This window comes from Cebus imitator, unplaced genomic scaffold, assembly GCF_001604975.1.
Source record: "Cebus imitator isolate Cc_AM_T3 unplaced genomic scaffold, Cebus_imitator-1.0 Scaffold23, whole genome shotgun sequence".
Classification (NCBI taxonomy): domain Eukaryota; kingdom Metazoa; phylum Chordata; class Mammalia; order Primates; family Cebidae; genus Cebus; species Cebus imitator.
Window position 1 is genome coordinate 2,627,229 of NW_016107338.1, and position 17,571 is coordinate 2,644,799.

At 41.3% G+C, this 17,571-nt stretch overlaps 2 protein-coding genes across 4 annotated transcripts in view; one reads left to right on the top strand and one right to left on the bottom strand.

The window, feature by feature from the left end:
* Positions 1 to 8,422, bottom strand: part of MPHOSPH10 (M-phase phosphoprotein 10) — a 20,394-nt gene extending 11,972 nt beyond the window's left edge. The window contains exons 1-5 of the mRNA XM_017522000.2: positions 7,978 to 8,422; positions 5,617 to 6,298; positions 4,816 to 4,970; positions 4,085 to 4,256; positions 229 to 370 (exon numbers count right to left, since the gene is read on the bottom strand). Coding sequence (XP_017377489.1) covers positions 229 to 370; positions 4,085 to 4,256; positions 4,816 to 4,970; positions 5,617 to 6,298; positions 7,978 to 8,066 — 1,240 coding nt within the window. The 5' untranslated portion in view covers positions 8,067 to 8,422. The remainder of the gene's footprint in view (positions 1 to 228; positions 371 to 4,084; positions 4,257 to 4,815; positions 4,971 to 5,616; positions 6,299 to 7,977) is intronic.
* The window catches only part of MCEE (methylmalonyl-CoA epimerase), a 20,926-nt gene continuing 11,760 nt past the window's right edge, over positions 8,406 to 17,571 (top strand). For all 3 annotated transcript variants that reach the window (XM_017522002.2, XM_017522003.2, XM_017522004.2), the window contains exons 1-2: positions 8,406 to 8,561; positions 12,269 to 12,606. In XM_017522002.2, the coding sequence (XP_017377491.1) occupies positions 8,522 to 8,561; positions 12,269 to 12,606 (378 nt within the window). In that variant the 5' untranslated portion in view covers positions 8,406 to 8,521. The remainder of the gene's footprint in view (positions 8,562 to 12,268; positions 12,607 to 17,571) is intronic.

The window sequence follows — 17,571 nt, forward strand, 5'->3', positions numbered from 1 at the left end:
GGCCAGGCTGGTCTTAAACTTCTGACCTCAGGTGATCCATCTGCCTCGGCTTCCCAAAGTGCTCAACCTTCCAAAGACTACAGGTGTGAGCCACTGTGCCCAGTCATGTGTTTACAAGTTTTTAAAATAAAAAGTTGAGGGTGGAGAAACATCACTCCAAATCTTTGTATGAAACAGAACCATAGAAAAAGCACAGAAGTGAACATTTTACAGAAGAGAGCACTGTACCCATCCGGACAGCATGGTCAAAGTGCAGGGTCTCCTCCAGGAGGCTGTTCTCTGGCCTCTTCTGTGCTGTCACTTCCCCCTGGAGCTGCCAAGGCTTTTTTTCTAACAACTCTTTTTCTAAAGATGCAATTTTTTCATTCATCTAAGAAAGAGACAAAATAATTAGTATACATTTAGAAAAAAAAAAAAAATTACACTTATATTTGTATAAAAGCAAAAACTACTTTTAAAAGTAGGAAAGCAAAAACAAAAACAAAGTAAGAAAGCAAGAAATGTACTATTCTACAATTCTGTTCTGTTCCTGCCATCTTTTGATTCTGTCAATGACTTCCTATTCCTGCTGCCTATGGTGGGGTGAGCCGCAAATAATTTTTTCCTTCACTGATTTAAAATGCCATGTTTATAATATACTAAACTCCCCCAGAAGGATTTGGGTTTATTTCTGGGCTCTATTCAAGTGATCTATCTATTCACAAGCCACTACCAATTTTGATTATTACAGCATCCTAAAGTTAAGTAATTTTTTGATTAAAATATTAGTATCTGATAGAGTCTGACCCTTCTGATTCCAAACTCAAAATTCTTACTGTCTCTAACTTCTTTTTTTGTTTTTTTTTTGAGGCAGAGTCTCACTCTGTCACCCAGGCTGGAGTGCAGTAGTGTAATCTTGGTTCCATCTCCCGAGCAATTCTCCTGCCTCAGCCTTCCAAGTAGCTGGGATTATAGGCATGTGCCACCACGCCTGGCTAATTTTTGTACTTTTTAGTAGAGATGGGGTTTCATCATGTTTACCAAGCTGGTCTCGAACTCCTGACCTCAGGTAACCCGCCCATCTTGGCTTCCCAGAGTGTTGGGATTATAGGCATGAGCCACCGCACCCGGTCATTATCTCTTAACTTCTAAAAGACAACAATTATGACTTCAGTGTATAAAAATGCCAGCCTTTTCAGCTACCTTACAAAATTCTCTTATTTTCCTAATATCAATTCAGTTTTCCCCTTTGGGTTTCCTCTCCAAATACTAACGAGTTCATTTTTCACTCCTAGTGAAATATAAATACATCTACGGTATTTTTTTTTTTTTTTCCTTGAAACAGTCTCGCTCTGTTGCCTAGGCTGAAGAGCAGTTGCATGATCTCAGCTCACTGCAATCTCTACCTCCCAGGCTCAAGCAATCCTCTCACCTCAGATCTCAGATTCTCAAGTAGCTGGGACTACAGACATGTGCAACCATACCTGGCTAATTTCTGTTTTTTTTTTTTTTTTTTTTAAAAGATGGGGTTTCACCATGTTGGTCAGGCTGGTCTTGAACTCCCGACCTCAGGTTATCCACCACCTTGGCCTCCAAAGTGCTTGGATTACAGGCATGAGCCACCATGCCCAGCCCATTTTTATATTTTTTGTAGAGTCTTTAGCATGTTGCCCAGGCTGGTCTCGAACTCCTGATCTTAAGCAATCCTCCTGCCTGGGTCTGCCGAAGTGCTAAAATCACAGGCATGAGCCACGGCACCCGGCAGTTTTCCTAATCTCTTATCTTTTGTAGTTGCACTGGCTTATGCTTCTAAAAGAATGTTAAGACATTTTGTCTTACTCCTGATCTTTTTTTATTTTTTTGCGATGGAGTCTTGCTCTGTCGCCCCGGCTGGAGTGCAGTGGTGCGATCTCGGCTCACTGCAACCTCGGCATCCTGGGTTCAAGCGATTCTCCTGCCTCAGCCTCCTGAGTAGCTGGGACTACATGTATGTGCCACCATGCCCAGCTAATTTTTTTATATTTTTAGTAGAGATGGAGTTTCACCACGTTAGCCAGGATGGTCTCAATCTCCTGACCTCATGATCTGCCTGCCAAAGTGCTGAGATTAAAGGCATGAACTACTGCGCCCAGCCCTATTCCTGATCTTAAAGGAATGTTTCTAGAATTTCACCCATCATGCACGATGTCAGCTTTTGGCTAGATGTATTTCTATTCCACTAGGGTGAAAAAAAAATTAGAAATAAATATTGAATTTCTGACATATATGGAGGTGACCATATGTTTTTTCTCCTTAACGTCATAATCAGGAATCATACTAGATTTTCTAATACTGATTCAAGTGAATAAGGTTCATGCAGTCGTGTGGCATAATTTTTCCACTGTGCTATAGGATTTTTGCATCACTATTCATGAATGAGACTGTGTGTGTATGTTTGTTTTAATGCTACCTTTGTCAGGTTTGGGTTTTGACGTTCTAACAGTTTCAAAAAAAAAAAAAGCTTCAAAGTTCTACTTTATTCTTTATATGTGGAAACTGAAATAAATTGATTTATTAAAACTTAACTTGAAGGTCTGATTTAATTTCATAGTAAAACCAAACCTTTCTTTCTTTTTTGTGGGAGGACAGTGGGAAGAGTGGGGTGGAAGGACACTAACTCGATATAGTATATAATGGTGCTTTTTTTTCCTTTGGAATTTCTCTATCTTCTGGGGACAATCTGACAATCACGGATATAATTCAGATTCTCAGATTTTAAAAACAATTCTTTTAACAGTCTTGATATCTTTTATTATCTGCCTATTCTCTCTTTTTTTTGAGGCAGTCTTTAGCTCTGTTGCCCAGGCTGGAGTGCTGTGGTGCAATCATAGCTCACTGCAGCCTTGAACTCCTAGACTCAAGAGATCCTCCCCCATTAGCCTCTCAAGTAGCAAAGACTATAGGCGCACACTACCATGCCCAGCTAACTTTTAAAATTTTTAGTGGAGATGGGCTTTCAGCCTGTTGCCCAGGTTGATCTCAAACTCCTGGGCTCAAACAGTCCTTGCTCCTCAGCCTCCCGAAGTGCAGGTGTGAGCCTCTGTGCCTGGCCCTATTCTCATTTTGCGATAAAAATTTTAAGGTAAATAAATGATGGAGCCAAATTATTAGAGCCAGACTATATCTACAAAAATTAAATGAAATTTCACTTGTCTGAAATCATGACATAAACAATTTTTACCAACTTTGGAAGATATGTTTGTGATGGCATTCATTAAAATTCCAGCTACCTGGCACTCAAAAAATCTGCAGAGCTCCTCAAAGACAGAGGTGGTGTTGGCCAGGCGCAGTGGCTCACACCTATAATTCCACCACTTTGGGAGGCCAAGGTGGGCGGATAACCTGAGGTCAGGAGTTTGAGACCTGCCTGGCCAACATGGTGAAACCCTGTCTCTAATAAAAATACAAAAAAATTAGCTGGGCATGGTAGCAGGTACCTGTAATCCCAGCTATTTGGGAGGCTGAGGCAGAACTGCTTGAACCTGGGAGGTGGAGGTTACAGTGAGCTGAGATGGCACCACTGCACTCCAGCCTGGGTGATGAGAGCGAAACTCCATCTCAAATAAAAAAAGACATACACGATGTCCTCCAGAGCAGTCAAGCAGGCACTGACTTTTGCAGATCAGATGCTTTCCTTATGGCATCTCTATACAGTGCACTTTAGAGAGTTGCGGCAAGATTTTTGTTTGTCTGTTTGAAGACAAAGTTTTGCTCTGCTGCCCAGGCTGGAAAGCAGTGATGCAATCATAGCTCACTGTAGCATGAACCTCCTAGACTCAAGTGATCCTCCCACCTCAGCCACCGGAGAAGCTGGACTACAGGCACATACCACCATTCCCAGCTAATTTTTGTATATTTGGTAGAGACAAATGTTGTCCAGGCTGGTTCTGAACTCCTAAGGTCAAGTGATCCTCCTGCTTCGGACTACCAAAGTGTTAGGATTACGGGCATGAGCCACTGCACCTGGCCAAGATATTTGTTTTCAAAGGATAGTTAACAGAACAAGAAAAATAGGGAAGATATGTCAGTGTTAAACATATTAAAAATTCCTTAAATTCCTAATTACCTTTTCCTGTCTTTTTTCAAAAGAGGATTTAACTTCATCAGAATTTTTCTTTCCATTTAAAACACCTGTATCTTCAGTTTTCTCATCATCTGGCAAAGCAAAGGTCACTCTTTTCAAGCTTTCTTTATGTTGTTTACTGTCTTCACTTTCTTCAAGGTCATCATCTTCATCCCTACAATACCAAAACTCTCATTAAAAGAATTATACTACTTTCCATTAGAAAAACAGAAGGAAAAAAAAAAGATAAAAATAAAAAAAGAAAAACAGAAGGAAACAAATTTTCCCTTAATAAAGGTCTTCTTTTACATGCCTAATGGAACCAAATATTCAGAACTTCCGAAATCATTCGGTTATTAAGGAACAAAAGATATTATTTAGGTAAAATGCTATGTAAGAAACAGAACAAAAGCAGCCAGGATATAGAAAATAAATTATTCATCAATCTATATACAAATCTCTTATCTCACAAAAATAACAGGCTTTTATTGGCACAAAATCAAATCCAAGTTCCTGGTAAGAAAGGTTTGATTGCTACTACCAGTGATATTTTTCTTCATTAAGTGATCTCTAATGTCCCTTTACATGTAGTGACTTTCCTCTGGCTATCTTGAGAATAACTGGTATTACTGAATCTAACTTCTTAAGACAAACACATCTGACAACTACAAGCGCACACATACAAGATTGGGCAATTCCAGCTCACAATGTAAAGGATGGTTCAAAATACTCACGTTTCCGAAATACTTAGTTCTGCTGCTTCTTCAGCAATTTCATCATCTTCTTTCTCTGAATCTAGCTCATCATCATGAACACTTGTTACGTCTTCATCACTTTCAACTGGATCAAAAAAGTCTTTGTATTTCAGATTTCTGGAACTTTTACCTGACTAAAATGAAAAGATTTTTTTAAACTATTAATTAGGGATAGAAAAATACATTCACACATGTGGTAGGTGCAGTGGCTCATGCCTGTGATCCCAGCACTTTGGGAAGCTGAGGCAGGTGAATCACAAGGTCAGGAGTTTGAGACCAGCCTGGTCAACATGGTGAAATCCGGTCTCTACTAAAAATAAAAAATAAAAAAATAGCTGGGTGTAGTGGTGGGCGCCTGTAATCCCAGCTACTCGGGAGGCTGAGGCAGGAGAATCACTTGAACCCAGGAGGTAGAGGTTGCAGTGAGCTGAGATTGCGCCACTGTACTCCAGCTTAGGTGACAGAGTGAGACTCTGTCTCAAAAAACAAAAAATTACATGCATATATGTTTGTATATATACATTACTTTCTGTCTGAATAACACTATAAACTAACAACTAATAATTTAAAAAGTTATTAGGTGAAACTGGCAATAACACTACCACAAAACTGTAAGAACTGGAACATAAAGTGAATGAAAGTACAGAATCATTTACAACTGATAAGATAGAGCACAATATTTCTTATCTCTAAATCTTCTAACTACAATTAAATCTCCCCTAGAATAGAACAGAAGCTAATTTTAGGAGGTAAGTGCTCTCTCCTTTCTCAAAATTTTACCTTAAGTTTTTTACTTCCAAACAGTATGCTTTCATCTTCATCAGAATCAATATCTTCAAAAAAATCAATATCTTCCTCCTCATCATCATTATCATCTTTTCGTTCCTCCTCTTCTTTTTCTATGTTTTCTAAATAGGCCTCCATTTCAGAGAGTTTGAAGAATTTGTCGTCTACTATGGACTTTTCTCTTGGTTTTCCATGCCCTTTGTTTTGCACCTTGCTCTGCTGTTCCAATTTGCTGATATCAAAGTCAAGGTCAGAATCCTCATCACTGAAAACTGGGCTTTTCCTCAGATCAAATTTGCTTGAGTTTTTAGCTCTCTCACCCACTTCAGGATCATCATCATCCATGTCTGACACTTCCTCCTCCTCTAAGTCTTCTAGGTCCTCCTGGTCATCAGCCTCTATCTCTGAACCATCCTCTTCACATTCCTGTTCTTCACTCTCTGGGAGAAGACTGATGTCTTCATCATTAATTGTTTCACTAACTGCATTCTGGAAGTATTGTAAAATTGGTTCATTTTGCAATTCCAGTTGTTGCCAAATCTGCTCATCATCAAAATTTTCTATCACAAGTTTTTGTAAAGGGCTTCCACGGATCCTACCATTCTCTAATATTTTATTAAAGTCATAAAGCACTTTTGTTAAAGAAGTAAACTTTGATGCCAATCCATCTTGAATCCTATTGGGAGGAATTAAGTGAGATTTAGAATTATAGGTAATAATTTCACAGCACTCTTAATAATGATAAAAAACCCAACTCTTGTAAAATCAAATTAGAATGAAGTGTAAGTATAGATTCTGGCCCCAACAACATATAAGCTGATGAGCTACACTGATCTATAAAACCTGTCAACCAAGTACAGTCTATCAGCTGTATAGATTTTGGGCAGGAAAACCATTACAAATCTATTTGCTAGGAGATATATAGTGAATTAACCTTAAATTATCAATTCTGCTACATTATATACCACTCCATTCATTCATTCACTAATTCACTCAATGATCAACATTTGCTTTGGCTACAGTGGTCAAGGAAAACCTCTCTTAGATGCCACATCTGAGATTAAACTTATAGATAAGGAAATAGTCTTATAAAGACTGGGAAACATGTATTCCAGGAAGAAGAAACAGCAAGAACAAATCCTCTAAGATGCAAATCCTCTAGAGGTGAGCTTGAGAAACAAAAAGGTGAGTATGGCTAGAGGGTGAAAGAGGCAGAAGGTGAAGCTGGAGAAACTGATGGGAGCCAAATTATGCATGGCTCAGGAGTACGAGTTTGCCATTTTAAAGTGTAAAGAGAAAACATTAGAAAATTTTAAGCAGAGGGATGAAATGATGATTTGCACAAAGGAAGAAGAAGGGGAGGAGGGAGGAGGAGGAAAGTAGAGTGATTAGAAGGTTGATGCAGCATTCCAGGCAAAGGATAATGGTGACTGAAGCTGGAGTTAGAGCAGTGAGTATGCTGAGTATAGTCTGGAAGGAGAACTGACAGTATTGCTAAGATATTAGATATAGAATAGAGAAAAATGAAGACATCAAAGTAGCAGACTAGTTTTATGTCTGAGCAACTGGAAAGCCAGAAGTGCCATTTACTGAGATAGGGAAGGCTTGCGTGGTGGAGCATGGGAAAAGGACTTCAGGGGGTGGCAGAGTACAGGTGGGTAGAAACAACAATTCTATTAAATAGAAACAGCAACTCTATTTTGGACACAGTGAATTTGAGATGCTTGACAATACCAAAATTTTAAAAATCGTCAAAAGTTGTACAGTGCGGATATCCCAGTTGTGTGCTACTGAATTCAAACCAAGCTCGGTCTGCAGTTAAGATGAACTGGGAACTCAAGGAGAGGTTGGGGTTTGAAATATGAATGAGTAATAATATTATAGATCATATATGAAATTCTTCAACAAAATACGTGTAAAACGCTTGTGCTGGGAAGAGACATGAAAGTTCTAATTATCAAGAAGCTTAGTCGTAGGGGCAAAGAGACAAGTGACCAGTTCAATACATTCAATAAAGTATGCTCAACACTGAGTGCTTTAGGAGCATATAGTTGGAACCAACAGCTTGCGTGTAGACGGATGGGGGCGTAAGAAGCCTCAAGGGAAGCTTCTAAGCGTTAATAAGTGAGGTTAGGGTGATTTCAGTAACACTCAACTGAGAGATCCATACTGTACAAATATTAACAATTTTTAAAATTTTGATAGCCTAGGAAAGTATAAACTCTGAAATTTGGGGAAAAGTTATTTTCATTTCCCGTTACCTTCCCCCCAGCTCCACAATTTGCCGGAGGCCGGCAACCTGCGTCCACGTGAGAGACCCTGGTCGCACCCAGAGCCCGGGATCCGCGCACTTACGTGAGGAAGCACTCGGGCCGATCAGTGGCTTTGCCGACTTCTGTCAGACAGCGCTCTAGGGTCTGTCGACGCCAGACCCGCGGTGCCATGGCTGTCAGGAACTCCCGACACAAAGCCGCATGCAAGGGAAGTGAGCCGCCCGGAAACCGCTCCGCAAAGATGCGCCTACCGCAACTTGGATTTCAGAGCCGAAAGTTCCGCTGTGCACAGGAAGTTCCGGACTCACCCTCAGCGGGAGCCAAAGGCGACACGAGCGCTTTCGCTTCTGCAGTGGGGCGGGAAACAAAAATCGCCATAGTCGGCCCAGACGCCTTTGAACTCTTTCCAAACTTCGTTCTGTATTTTTCAGAGACCCACAAAGGGTGACCAGTTCTGGCTTTAAGTTTCTGCTTTAGCTAAAGTAGGCCTGTTGTAGCAGGAAAGCGGCGACCTCCGCCACGCCCCTAACCTATCTGTCCCCGCCCTCTCGGCCTCCCGCCCCGCCCTCCACAGCTCATCTCTCTGGGTCCGCGGCTGGTCGGCATGTAGCGGATTGCTTTCCAAGATGGCGCGCGCGCTGAAGGCGGCGGCCGCGAAATCCGTAGGTGAATACTGGGCACCGGCGAAGGTCGTCGTGGGGCTGGGCACGTGGGAACGGAGGTCAAGGGGCAGAGGAGGCCTCGGCGTGGCCAAAGCCCTTGATCTAACGCCCTCTGTCCACCGGGGACGCGTTCTACGGCGGCTGCTGCACCTAGAGGGTACCTTACAGAAACGCCTCCGCTTAGCGCGGGGGTTGCCTTACTGTGCATGAATGTCCCCTTGCCATCTGGGAGCTGTTTGCCCTGGGCGCGGCACCTTCCAGCATGTCGGTGGGAGAGGCAAGGGAACTTGCCCAACTGGTCAGGCAGGGCAGGGACAGAAGTAAATAGAAGCGGGTCGGTAAGTTATTCTACCGCGCACCAATAAGGAAACTGGGGAGAAACCAGAAAGGAGAGCAAGTCCTGTAAAAACAGCTACTTCGGCGGAACTCCTAGCATGATCAGATTTCCATTGGGAACACTCTAAGGTCAGTGGTGTAAAGAATACAAAAGGAGGCCGGCCGCCGTGGCTCACGCCTGTAATCACTGCACTTGGGAGTCCGAGGCGGGCGGATCACGAAATCAGGAGTTGGAGACCAGCCTGGTCAACATAGTGAAACTCCGTCTCTACTAAAGATACAAAAAATTAGACGGTCGTGGTGGCGCGCGCCTGTAATCCCAGCTATTCGGGAGGCAGAGGCAGGGGAATCGCTTGAACCTGGGAGGCGGAGGTTGCAGTGAGCTGACATTGCGCCATTGCACTCCATCCTGGGCGACAGGGCAAGACTCTGCTCAAAAAAAAAAAAAAAAAAAAAAAAAAAATCCCAAAAGGAGTGATTTTTTTCCATGTCCACTAATATATTTAGTATCACGTACTTAGAAAGATAAAAAGCATGTGGATTTGTAAACTTCCTTGAGTTCTCTCCGCCTTCATTTTTAAAAAATATGTAGATAGAACCTGTTGTGACAGAAATAACTGTCATAATTGTCACGTTTTCTGACTCTTCTCTTTTTATTCTTTTTTTTTTTTTTCCTCTTCCCCCTTTTATGAGAGGGCAAGCATTTACCTTAATCTGAGATTCCCTGTTAGGAAGAAGGTGCCAAGTGGTAATGCCCAGAGTTAATCCGGGACATTCAATGTAAATCCTTTTGGTAGCAGAGCCCACATTCTTAACTGTAAGGCATACCCTCTCCTTAGGTGATACACAAAATCCGAATGTAAAAATATAAAGAAATGAATATTTGGGAAAAGGCACTTTTATGTCTGTATTAAAAGAACTACACACTTTAATGATTGACGGTTTAGGAAGAGTATGACTTCCAACAGGTCATATACGTACTGCAAGAACTGAATACAGATAAAGGTGCATGTTTGTTTTGTAACTTAACATACACTTGTTGGCATAAAGGAAAAATGAAGATAGTATATTCCAAAGATTGACCTTGATTTGTTTTATTGAGATACTTGAAACTTAATGGCTCCACTTTTGTGCGTGTGTGGTTGACTATTCGTAAAGCAAAATGTACCTTTATTTTTTTTTTTGAGGCGAGTCTCTGTCACCCAGGCGGGAGTGCAGTGGCATGACCTTAGCTCACTGCAACTTCCACCTCTCCGGCTCAAGCCATTCTTCCGCCTCAGCCTCCCAAGTAGCTGGGATTACAGGCGCCCGCCGACACCACGTCCTGCTAATTTTTTATATTTTTGTTAGAGATGGGATTTCACCATGTTGGCCAGGCTGGTCTCCAACTCCTGGCCTCAGGTGATCCTCCTGCCTTGGCTTCCCAAAGTGCTGGGATTACAGGCGTGGCCTACCCTGCCCAGCCAGAATTTGCCATTTTATCATTGTAAGTGTATAGTTCAATGGCTTAAACGACACTCATTTTGTTGTGCAGCAGTCACCACCGTCCCTCTCCGGAGCTTTTTCATTTTACCCAGACTGAAACTTTGTACACGTTTACACAACACCTCCGGGTTCTCCTCTGACCCAGCTCTTGGCAACCACCATTTACCTTCTCTGTGAATTCTGGCTACTCATATAAAGTGGAATTACACACTATTTTTCTTTTTTGTGTCTGGCTTATTTCACTTAGCATGATGTCCTCAAGTTTCATCCATATCTTAGCATGTGTCAGAATTTACTTTTTAAGACTGAATAATATTCCATTGTGTGTATATACCACAAAATGGTGGCTTACCCCTATAATCTCAGCACTTTGGGAGGCCGAAGTGGGTAGAGCACCTGAGGTAGGGAGTTCAAGACCAGCCTGACCAACATGGTGAAACCCTGTCTCTACTAAAAATACAAAAGTTAGGTTGGGCGGAGGGGCTCACGCCTGTAATCCTGTCACTTTGGGAGGCTGATGATGGTGGATCACCTGAGGTCAGGAGTTTGAGACCAGCCTGGCCAGCATGGCGAAATCCCGTCTCTACTAAAAATACAAAATTAGCCGGATATGTGCCAGGCCCTTGTAATCCCAGCTACTTGGAAGCTGAGGCAGGAGAATTGCTTGAACCCAGGGGGCGGAGTTTACAGTGAGCCCAAATCACACCACTTCACTCCAGCCTGGGTGAAACAGCAAGACTGTTTCACCAAAAAAAAAAAAAAAAAAAAAAATCCACAGAACTATGCTATATTAACCTGATGGTGATGAGAATCTTTTGGATATTTTATAGACTGGGGCATAGTAGAAGACCATCTTAGGCTGAATTTTGCCATCTACTGACTTATGATGCATCAAGTTTATGATCTTAAATAGTATCACCTTAATTTCCTTGTTATCAAAAATTTCAGTTAAGGGGAATTTTTTGTTGTTAGCTAATGCTCTATAATACTATATACTGTTTGAAGTGTTTTTGATTAAGACCTAACAACTTGTTTAAAATATGTATTCTTTTGCTATTTCATACCTTTTTATTAAATGATATAGTTTTACAAGATTATGTTTGAACCTCATACATGTATATAGTTTTCCTTCTGGGAGAAATCTGGTTCTTAAATTCCTGTGTTTTGGGGAATCAGAAAGCAGTATAATACATGAGGAAAAGACCTTGCCGCCTTCTTCAGTTATTGAGTGAAAGGAGGTTTCTTCACATTCAGAAGCAGTTCTGCCTTTAATCCTTAAAAATTATAAAACAGTTTTAAAAATCTGGTCTTAGAGGAAATCCTCATACTTTAAATATCTTCTTGATCTTTGCATGTTCTTCCCCAACAATTAGACATTTTCCTTAGTTGATAATCATTCAAGTAAATACACATTAAAAGAGAACTGTATATTTATACCTTTAATGAACTTACTACAAAATATAGGACAAAAAATTGAGTACAGGTAGAGAAAATTGCTTGTTCTCATTACGAAATATGTGTTGTTTGTCACATTCAAACTTACCCCCTGTGAAATGCAGAGAATAGCAAGTAATTCTTAATATGCCACTATCCTTTAAGTGTTACCAGTAAATATGAATTATCATGAAAAAATATTTTTCTGTGTTTTAACTCTAACTGCAGCTCAGAATTAGCTTTTTTATTCTAGTCAGTTATTTGAATGGGCAGAGCAGAGTGAGTAATTTTGGTGTAAGTTTTTCCATTTATCTCCTGGTTTCATTTCAATAATTAAAAAGAACAGATACATAAGTAGTGAATTTTGGCATGCATTATTTGTTTAGTTTTTAAAATTCAATTTAGAAGTGCATTAATTCTCAAAAGAAGAATCTCAATGGCTGTTCAATTTTCTAGGGCTTTTTTCCAGACTCCATGCTCCAGTTCGAACAGTAAGAGCTTTTTCCACATCACAGCCCTTGGATCAAGTGGCAGGTCCTGTGTGGAACCTGGGTCGACTCAATCATGTAGCCATAGCAGTGCCAGATTTGGAAAAGGCTGCTGCATTTTATAAGAATATTTTGGGGGCCCAGGTAAGTGAAGCGGTCCCTCTTCTTGAACATGGAGTATCTGTTGTTTTTGTCAACCTGGGAAATACCAAGATGGAACTGCTTCATCCATTGGGAAGTGAGAGTCCAATTGCAGGTTTTCTGCAGAAAAACAAGGCTGGAGGAATGCATCACATCTGCATCGAGGTATTTTAATTATTTTAATGCTTGGTATTTTAAATCTCTCTTTTACAAAATGGCTTTTACTTTTTAAGACTACTTATGGTCACTGCCATTAGAAACGTCTGTTAGGTTTTTAAGGAGAATGATAATATTCATCCTCCTCAAAGAGGGATCCTTAGATACGTTTCTTTTCCCTTTAGAAAACTCTAAAAAATAATATTTTTTTGAAGTGTGGATTCAGTGACCACTATAAGTGCCACCAAAGTTAGCCACAATGTAGAGTCTGATCATGTATTGTGACCTCCTATGTAACAGGAATACAGCTATCTTCACTATCACAAGACAATTAGGAGAAACAAATAAAAAGACTTTAAGCTTTCCATGTACATGCCAAGTATTCTTTTTAACTCTTTTCTCGCCTTAAAATTCTAATAACTTCTGGCCGGGCGCCGTGGCTCACTCCTGTAATCCCAGCACTTCGGGAGGCCGAGGCAGGCGGATCATGAGGTCAGGAGGTAGAGACCATCATGGCTAACTTGGTGAAACTCCGTCTCTACTAGAAGTACAAAAAAAAATTAACCATGTGTGGTGGTACGCACCTGTAGTCCCAGCTACTCGGAAGGCTGAGGCAGGAGAATCACTTGAACCCAGAAGGCGGAGGTTGCAGTGAGCTGAGATCATGTCACTGCGCTCCAGCCTGGGTGACAGAGCGAGAGTCCATCTAAAAAAAAAAAAAAAATTCTAATAACTTCTCTATTACAAAGTCAATACATTTTCAATTACTGACTGTGATTTTTAAGATCTTCTGAATTGCATCTGCCAACAATTTTTTTTTCTTTTCTTTTTTTTTTTAGACAAGAAAAGTCTCATTAGAGAAGATTTCTGTAGATGTTCATGTTCAGATAACTGCCTTTTAGAGACAAGGTTTCACCACATTGGCCAGGATGGTCTCGATCTCCTGACCTCGTGGTCCGCCTGCCTCAGCCTCCCAAAGTTCTGGGATTACAGGCGTGAGCCACCGCGCCCAGCTTCTACCAACAATTTTTAAAGGAATGTAAAGAAATGTTAGACGAGAAAAGTCTTATTAAAGAACATTTCTATAGATGTTCCTGTTCAGATAACTGCCTTTTAGAATATTAGCAATGACAATTATGCATTAATTTAATTTGCTATGACAATTCTTTTGATAGATAGAATGAAGTAATTTTTATGCCAAATTTCTTTTTCTTTTTTTCTTTTCTTTTCTTTTTTTTTGAGACAGAGTTTTACTCTTGTTGCCCAGGCTGGAGGGCAATGGTGTGATCTTGGCTTACTGCAAATTCCGCCTCCTGGGTTCAAGTGATTCTTCTGCCTCAACCTCCCAAGTAGCTGGGATTATAGGTATACACCACTATGCCCGGCTAATTTTGTGTTTTTAGTAGAGATGGGGTTTCACCATGTTGGTCAGGCTAGTCTTGAATTCCTGAGTTCAGGTTATTCACTTACCTCAGCCTTCCAAAGTGCTGGGATTACAGGCGTGAGCTACCTCGCCTGGCCTGTTAGGCCAAATTTCTAATACAGAGGAAAGGTAGTTTGATTCTAAAGTTAATTAAAGGATGTATTTAGTTCATTATTGCAAACATGTGTGAGACCCTACAATGTATATCTGCCAAGTACTTGGGATTTAGCAGTGAATAAGACATAAGTTGTGTCCAGAGTGAGGAGGGGCAGAAATTTAAACACGCAAGTGCTGTATACTGTGATAAGTAGAATTGTTGTGTGTGATTTTGCAGTAGCACAGATGAAGCAGATTGATTGCTCCCGGCAGATTGAGTTGCTGGGAAGACCTCACAAAACATGAGTTACAATGAATGTGATGGAATTCCCCAGGTGAACAAAAGGAGAAAGTTATTCCAGGCAGAGGGAATTGCATGTGGAAAGGCATAGAGTTATAACAACTAACACTTAGTGGCTGGGTGTGATGGCTCACACCTTGATAAGGCTTGGCTGTGTCTCCACCCATATCTCATCTTGAATTCCCATGTGTTGTGGGAGGGACCCAGTGGGAGGTAATGAATCATGGGGGCAGGTCTTTCTCATGCTGTTCTTGTCATAGTGAATAAGTCTTACAAGATCTGATAGTATTATAAGAAGGAGTTTCCTTGCCCAGTCTTTCTCTTTGCCTGCCACCATCCACGTAAGATGTGACTTCCACCTCCTTGCCTTCTCCAGCCATGTGGAACTGTAAGTCATTAAACCTCTTTTTTTTGTAAATTGCCCAGTCTTGGGTATTCTTTATGAGCAGCGTAAAAATGGACTAAGACACATCTGTAATCTTTGCAGTTTGGGAGGCCAAGGTGGGCAGATTGCTTGAGCCCAGGAGTTTGAGACCAGCCTGAGCAAGATGGCAAAACCCTGTCTCTACTAAAAATACAAAACATTAGCTAGGCATGGTGATATGCACCTGTAGTCCCAGCTACTTGGAAGGCTGAGGTGGGAGGATCACTTGAGCCCAGGAAGTGCTGAGGTGGAGGTTGCAGTGAGCCGTGATCATGCCACTGCACTCCAGCCTGGGTGACAGCGCAAGACCCTGTCTCAAAAAAAAAGTAACATTTAGTGAGTCCTCTAGTAATATGTCTACAGAATAACTCAACACACATTATTTTCTTTAATTCTCATAGCCACCCTGTGGGGCCCTACTATCCCCATTTGACAGGAAAGGAAACTGAGACAGTAGCTAGTTTGCTCACGGTCATATTAGTAGTAGCTAGCAAGGCTGGGGTTGAAACCCAGATTGGTTCTGATTCCAGGGTCTACACTCTTACCCATGATGCCAGTTGCCTTCATTATATTAACCGAGTATTAAATTTGTGGTGGGGAAGCTATAAGACCTTAAGCAGGGAACTAAAGAATGCCTAATATTAGCCTTTATTTTATTTTTAGGAGGTTACTTTTGACTGCAGGTCTTTGTCAGTGGACCTGAGGGTTTGTCTAAGCCTGACCCCACCCCCCAGGATGAGAGGCAGGACTTCTGAATCCACTCCCCTCTCTCCCACACTGCACTATCAGTATTCCATCAAGCGAGCCATGCCTTCAAAGGAGCTATGTGAGTTAGATGTTCAGTTAATTAAGGAATAGTGGAAGTTCAGTAATGTAATGGCAGATTCAAAAGCAGAGATTAGAAGGGGAATATGCAAATGTATTGAGTGTAAAATGAAGGTAGGTGAGAGAAGAAGGTGCAAAAAGTGGTTGGTTAGGTGCTATTTTAGTATAACACTCCCATCATCGCTCTCTGCCCTCCGCAAAAAAATTATGTGGCTTAACAAGATAGAGTTTATTTTTCTGTTTTCAGTCTAAAATGAGCTATTCCAGACTGATGGGCAGCTTTGCTGTCCGTAACACATGACTTACAAGGTTGCTCCAGGCGTCACTATTTGCCAGCCAGAGGGAAGGAATACCGGTGGAGAAGGAATACCGGACAAGTGCCTTTAAGGAGATGCTCTAGGATCACTTCTGTCCTTATCCCATTGGCCCAAGCTTAGTCACATGACTGACTTCTCTGCAAGGAAGGCAGGGGAATGTAGTCTCTAGCTAGGCAGTTATGTGCCCTGCTGAAACTTGGGGGTTGCTGTAATTAAAAGGAGGAAAAGGAGAAAGGTACTGGAGGCTGTCAGTTGATGCCGCGCTTGGTGAGTTTTACAAAGTGGTGCGTCTAGGATAGCCTGACACTTTCTGAATGGAGGTGTGCTGTGAGATGGAAGCATTTGAAAGAATTGTTCTTTCTGCCTCTGCTGTGGCAATCTGTGAGATGATGATGTCACAAGGTGGAGGGGGCTTTGTTCCCTGACTCAACAGATGTAGCAAAATTCCTTGTCTGTCCTTGAACAGGAAATACAATTTTGTTGAATGGAGTTGCTGAGATTTCAGGCTTAATTATTTTGCCACAGTGTAACCTTGTCTATTCTGACTAATACAACTTGAGTCTGAAATTGCTTTTCAAAAGTACAAAAAGTGATAGAGCTCATTAGAAAACATTGATTTGGTCCTTGTTCGAGTTACTGTTGCCATATAATTCCTAATCCCAAAACTGTGGTATTAACCACCACTTTATTTTGCTCAAGATTTTGTGGATCAGGAATTTGGGGAGGGCTATGCTGGGCAGTTCTTGCTTGGGATTTCTCATGTGGTTGCAGTTAGATGTCATCTGTGGCTGGGGCCATCTGAAGGCTCAACTGGGCAGTCACAGATGCCTCACTCATGTGCCTGGCAGTTGATGCTGACTTGTAGTTGGGAGCTCAGCTGAGGCTTCTCCAGGAACCCCTCCATGTGACCTCTTTAGCTTCACAAGCTAAGAGTCATTCTAAGGATGGTTGGTCTCCTTACTTAGCAGTTGGCTTCCCCCAGAGTGAGTGTCCCAAGAGAACCAGGCAGGACAGCATGGCACTTTCTGACCTAGCCTCAGAAGCAGTGCTTCTGCTGTTGTCCATTGGTCATAAACAAGCCTTCAAGGCAGGCCAGATACAAGGGAAAGGACATAGATCCTGCCTCTTGATGGGAGGAGTACCAGAGAATCTGTGGACATGTTTTAAAAGTCTATAGATTTAAAAGTTCATCAATACATTTATGTGTTGTAAGCAAAGGGAAAAACATGTGAAACTTCTGAAAGTCTAGAATGACTTGATTTTCAGATCGTCAGTAGTAGGGACAAGCAGCATTCGTATGTGCAAGAGGAAACAACCTATGCAGCCTTTGTAAATATAAAGAGACTCAAATGATTGGCATGTAATAAGGTAGAAAGTTAACAGATACTACCTACACAAAAACCGGTTAATTCTGCTTTTCTGTTTTGGGGTAGAAAACATTAAGAAATGTGCCTCCTGAAAATGCTTATAATTCTTCTATAGCTTTATGGTTCAGTGTCATTTATTTATTTAAGCCACTCAAATTTAGTAGTGGCAGGCAGTATGCTAACTTTAGTGACACTAATGTTAATGAGTTCTGATAACCTGC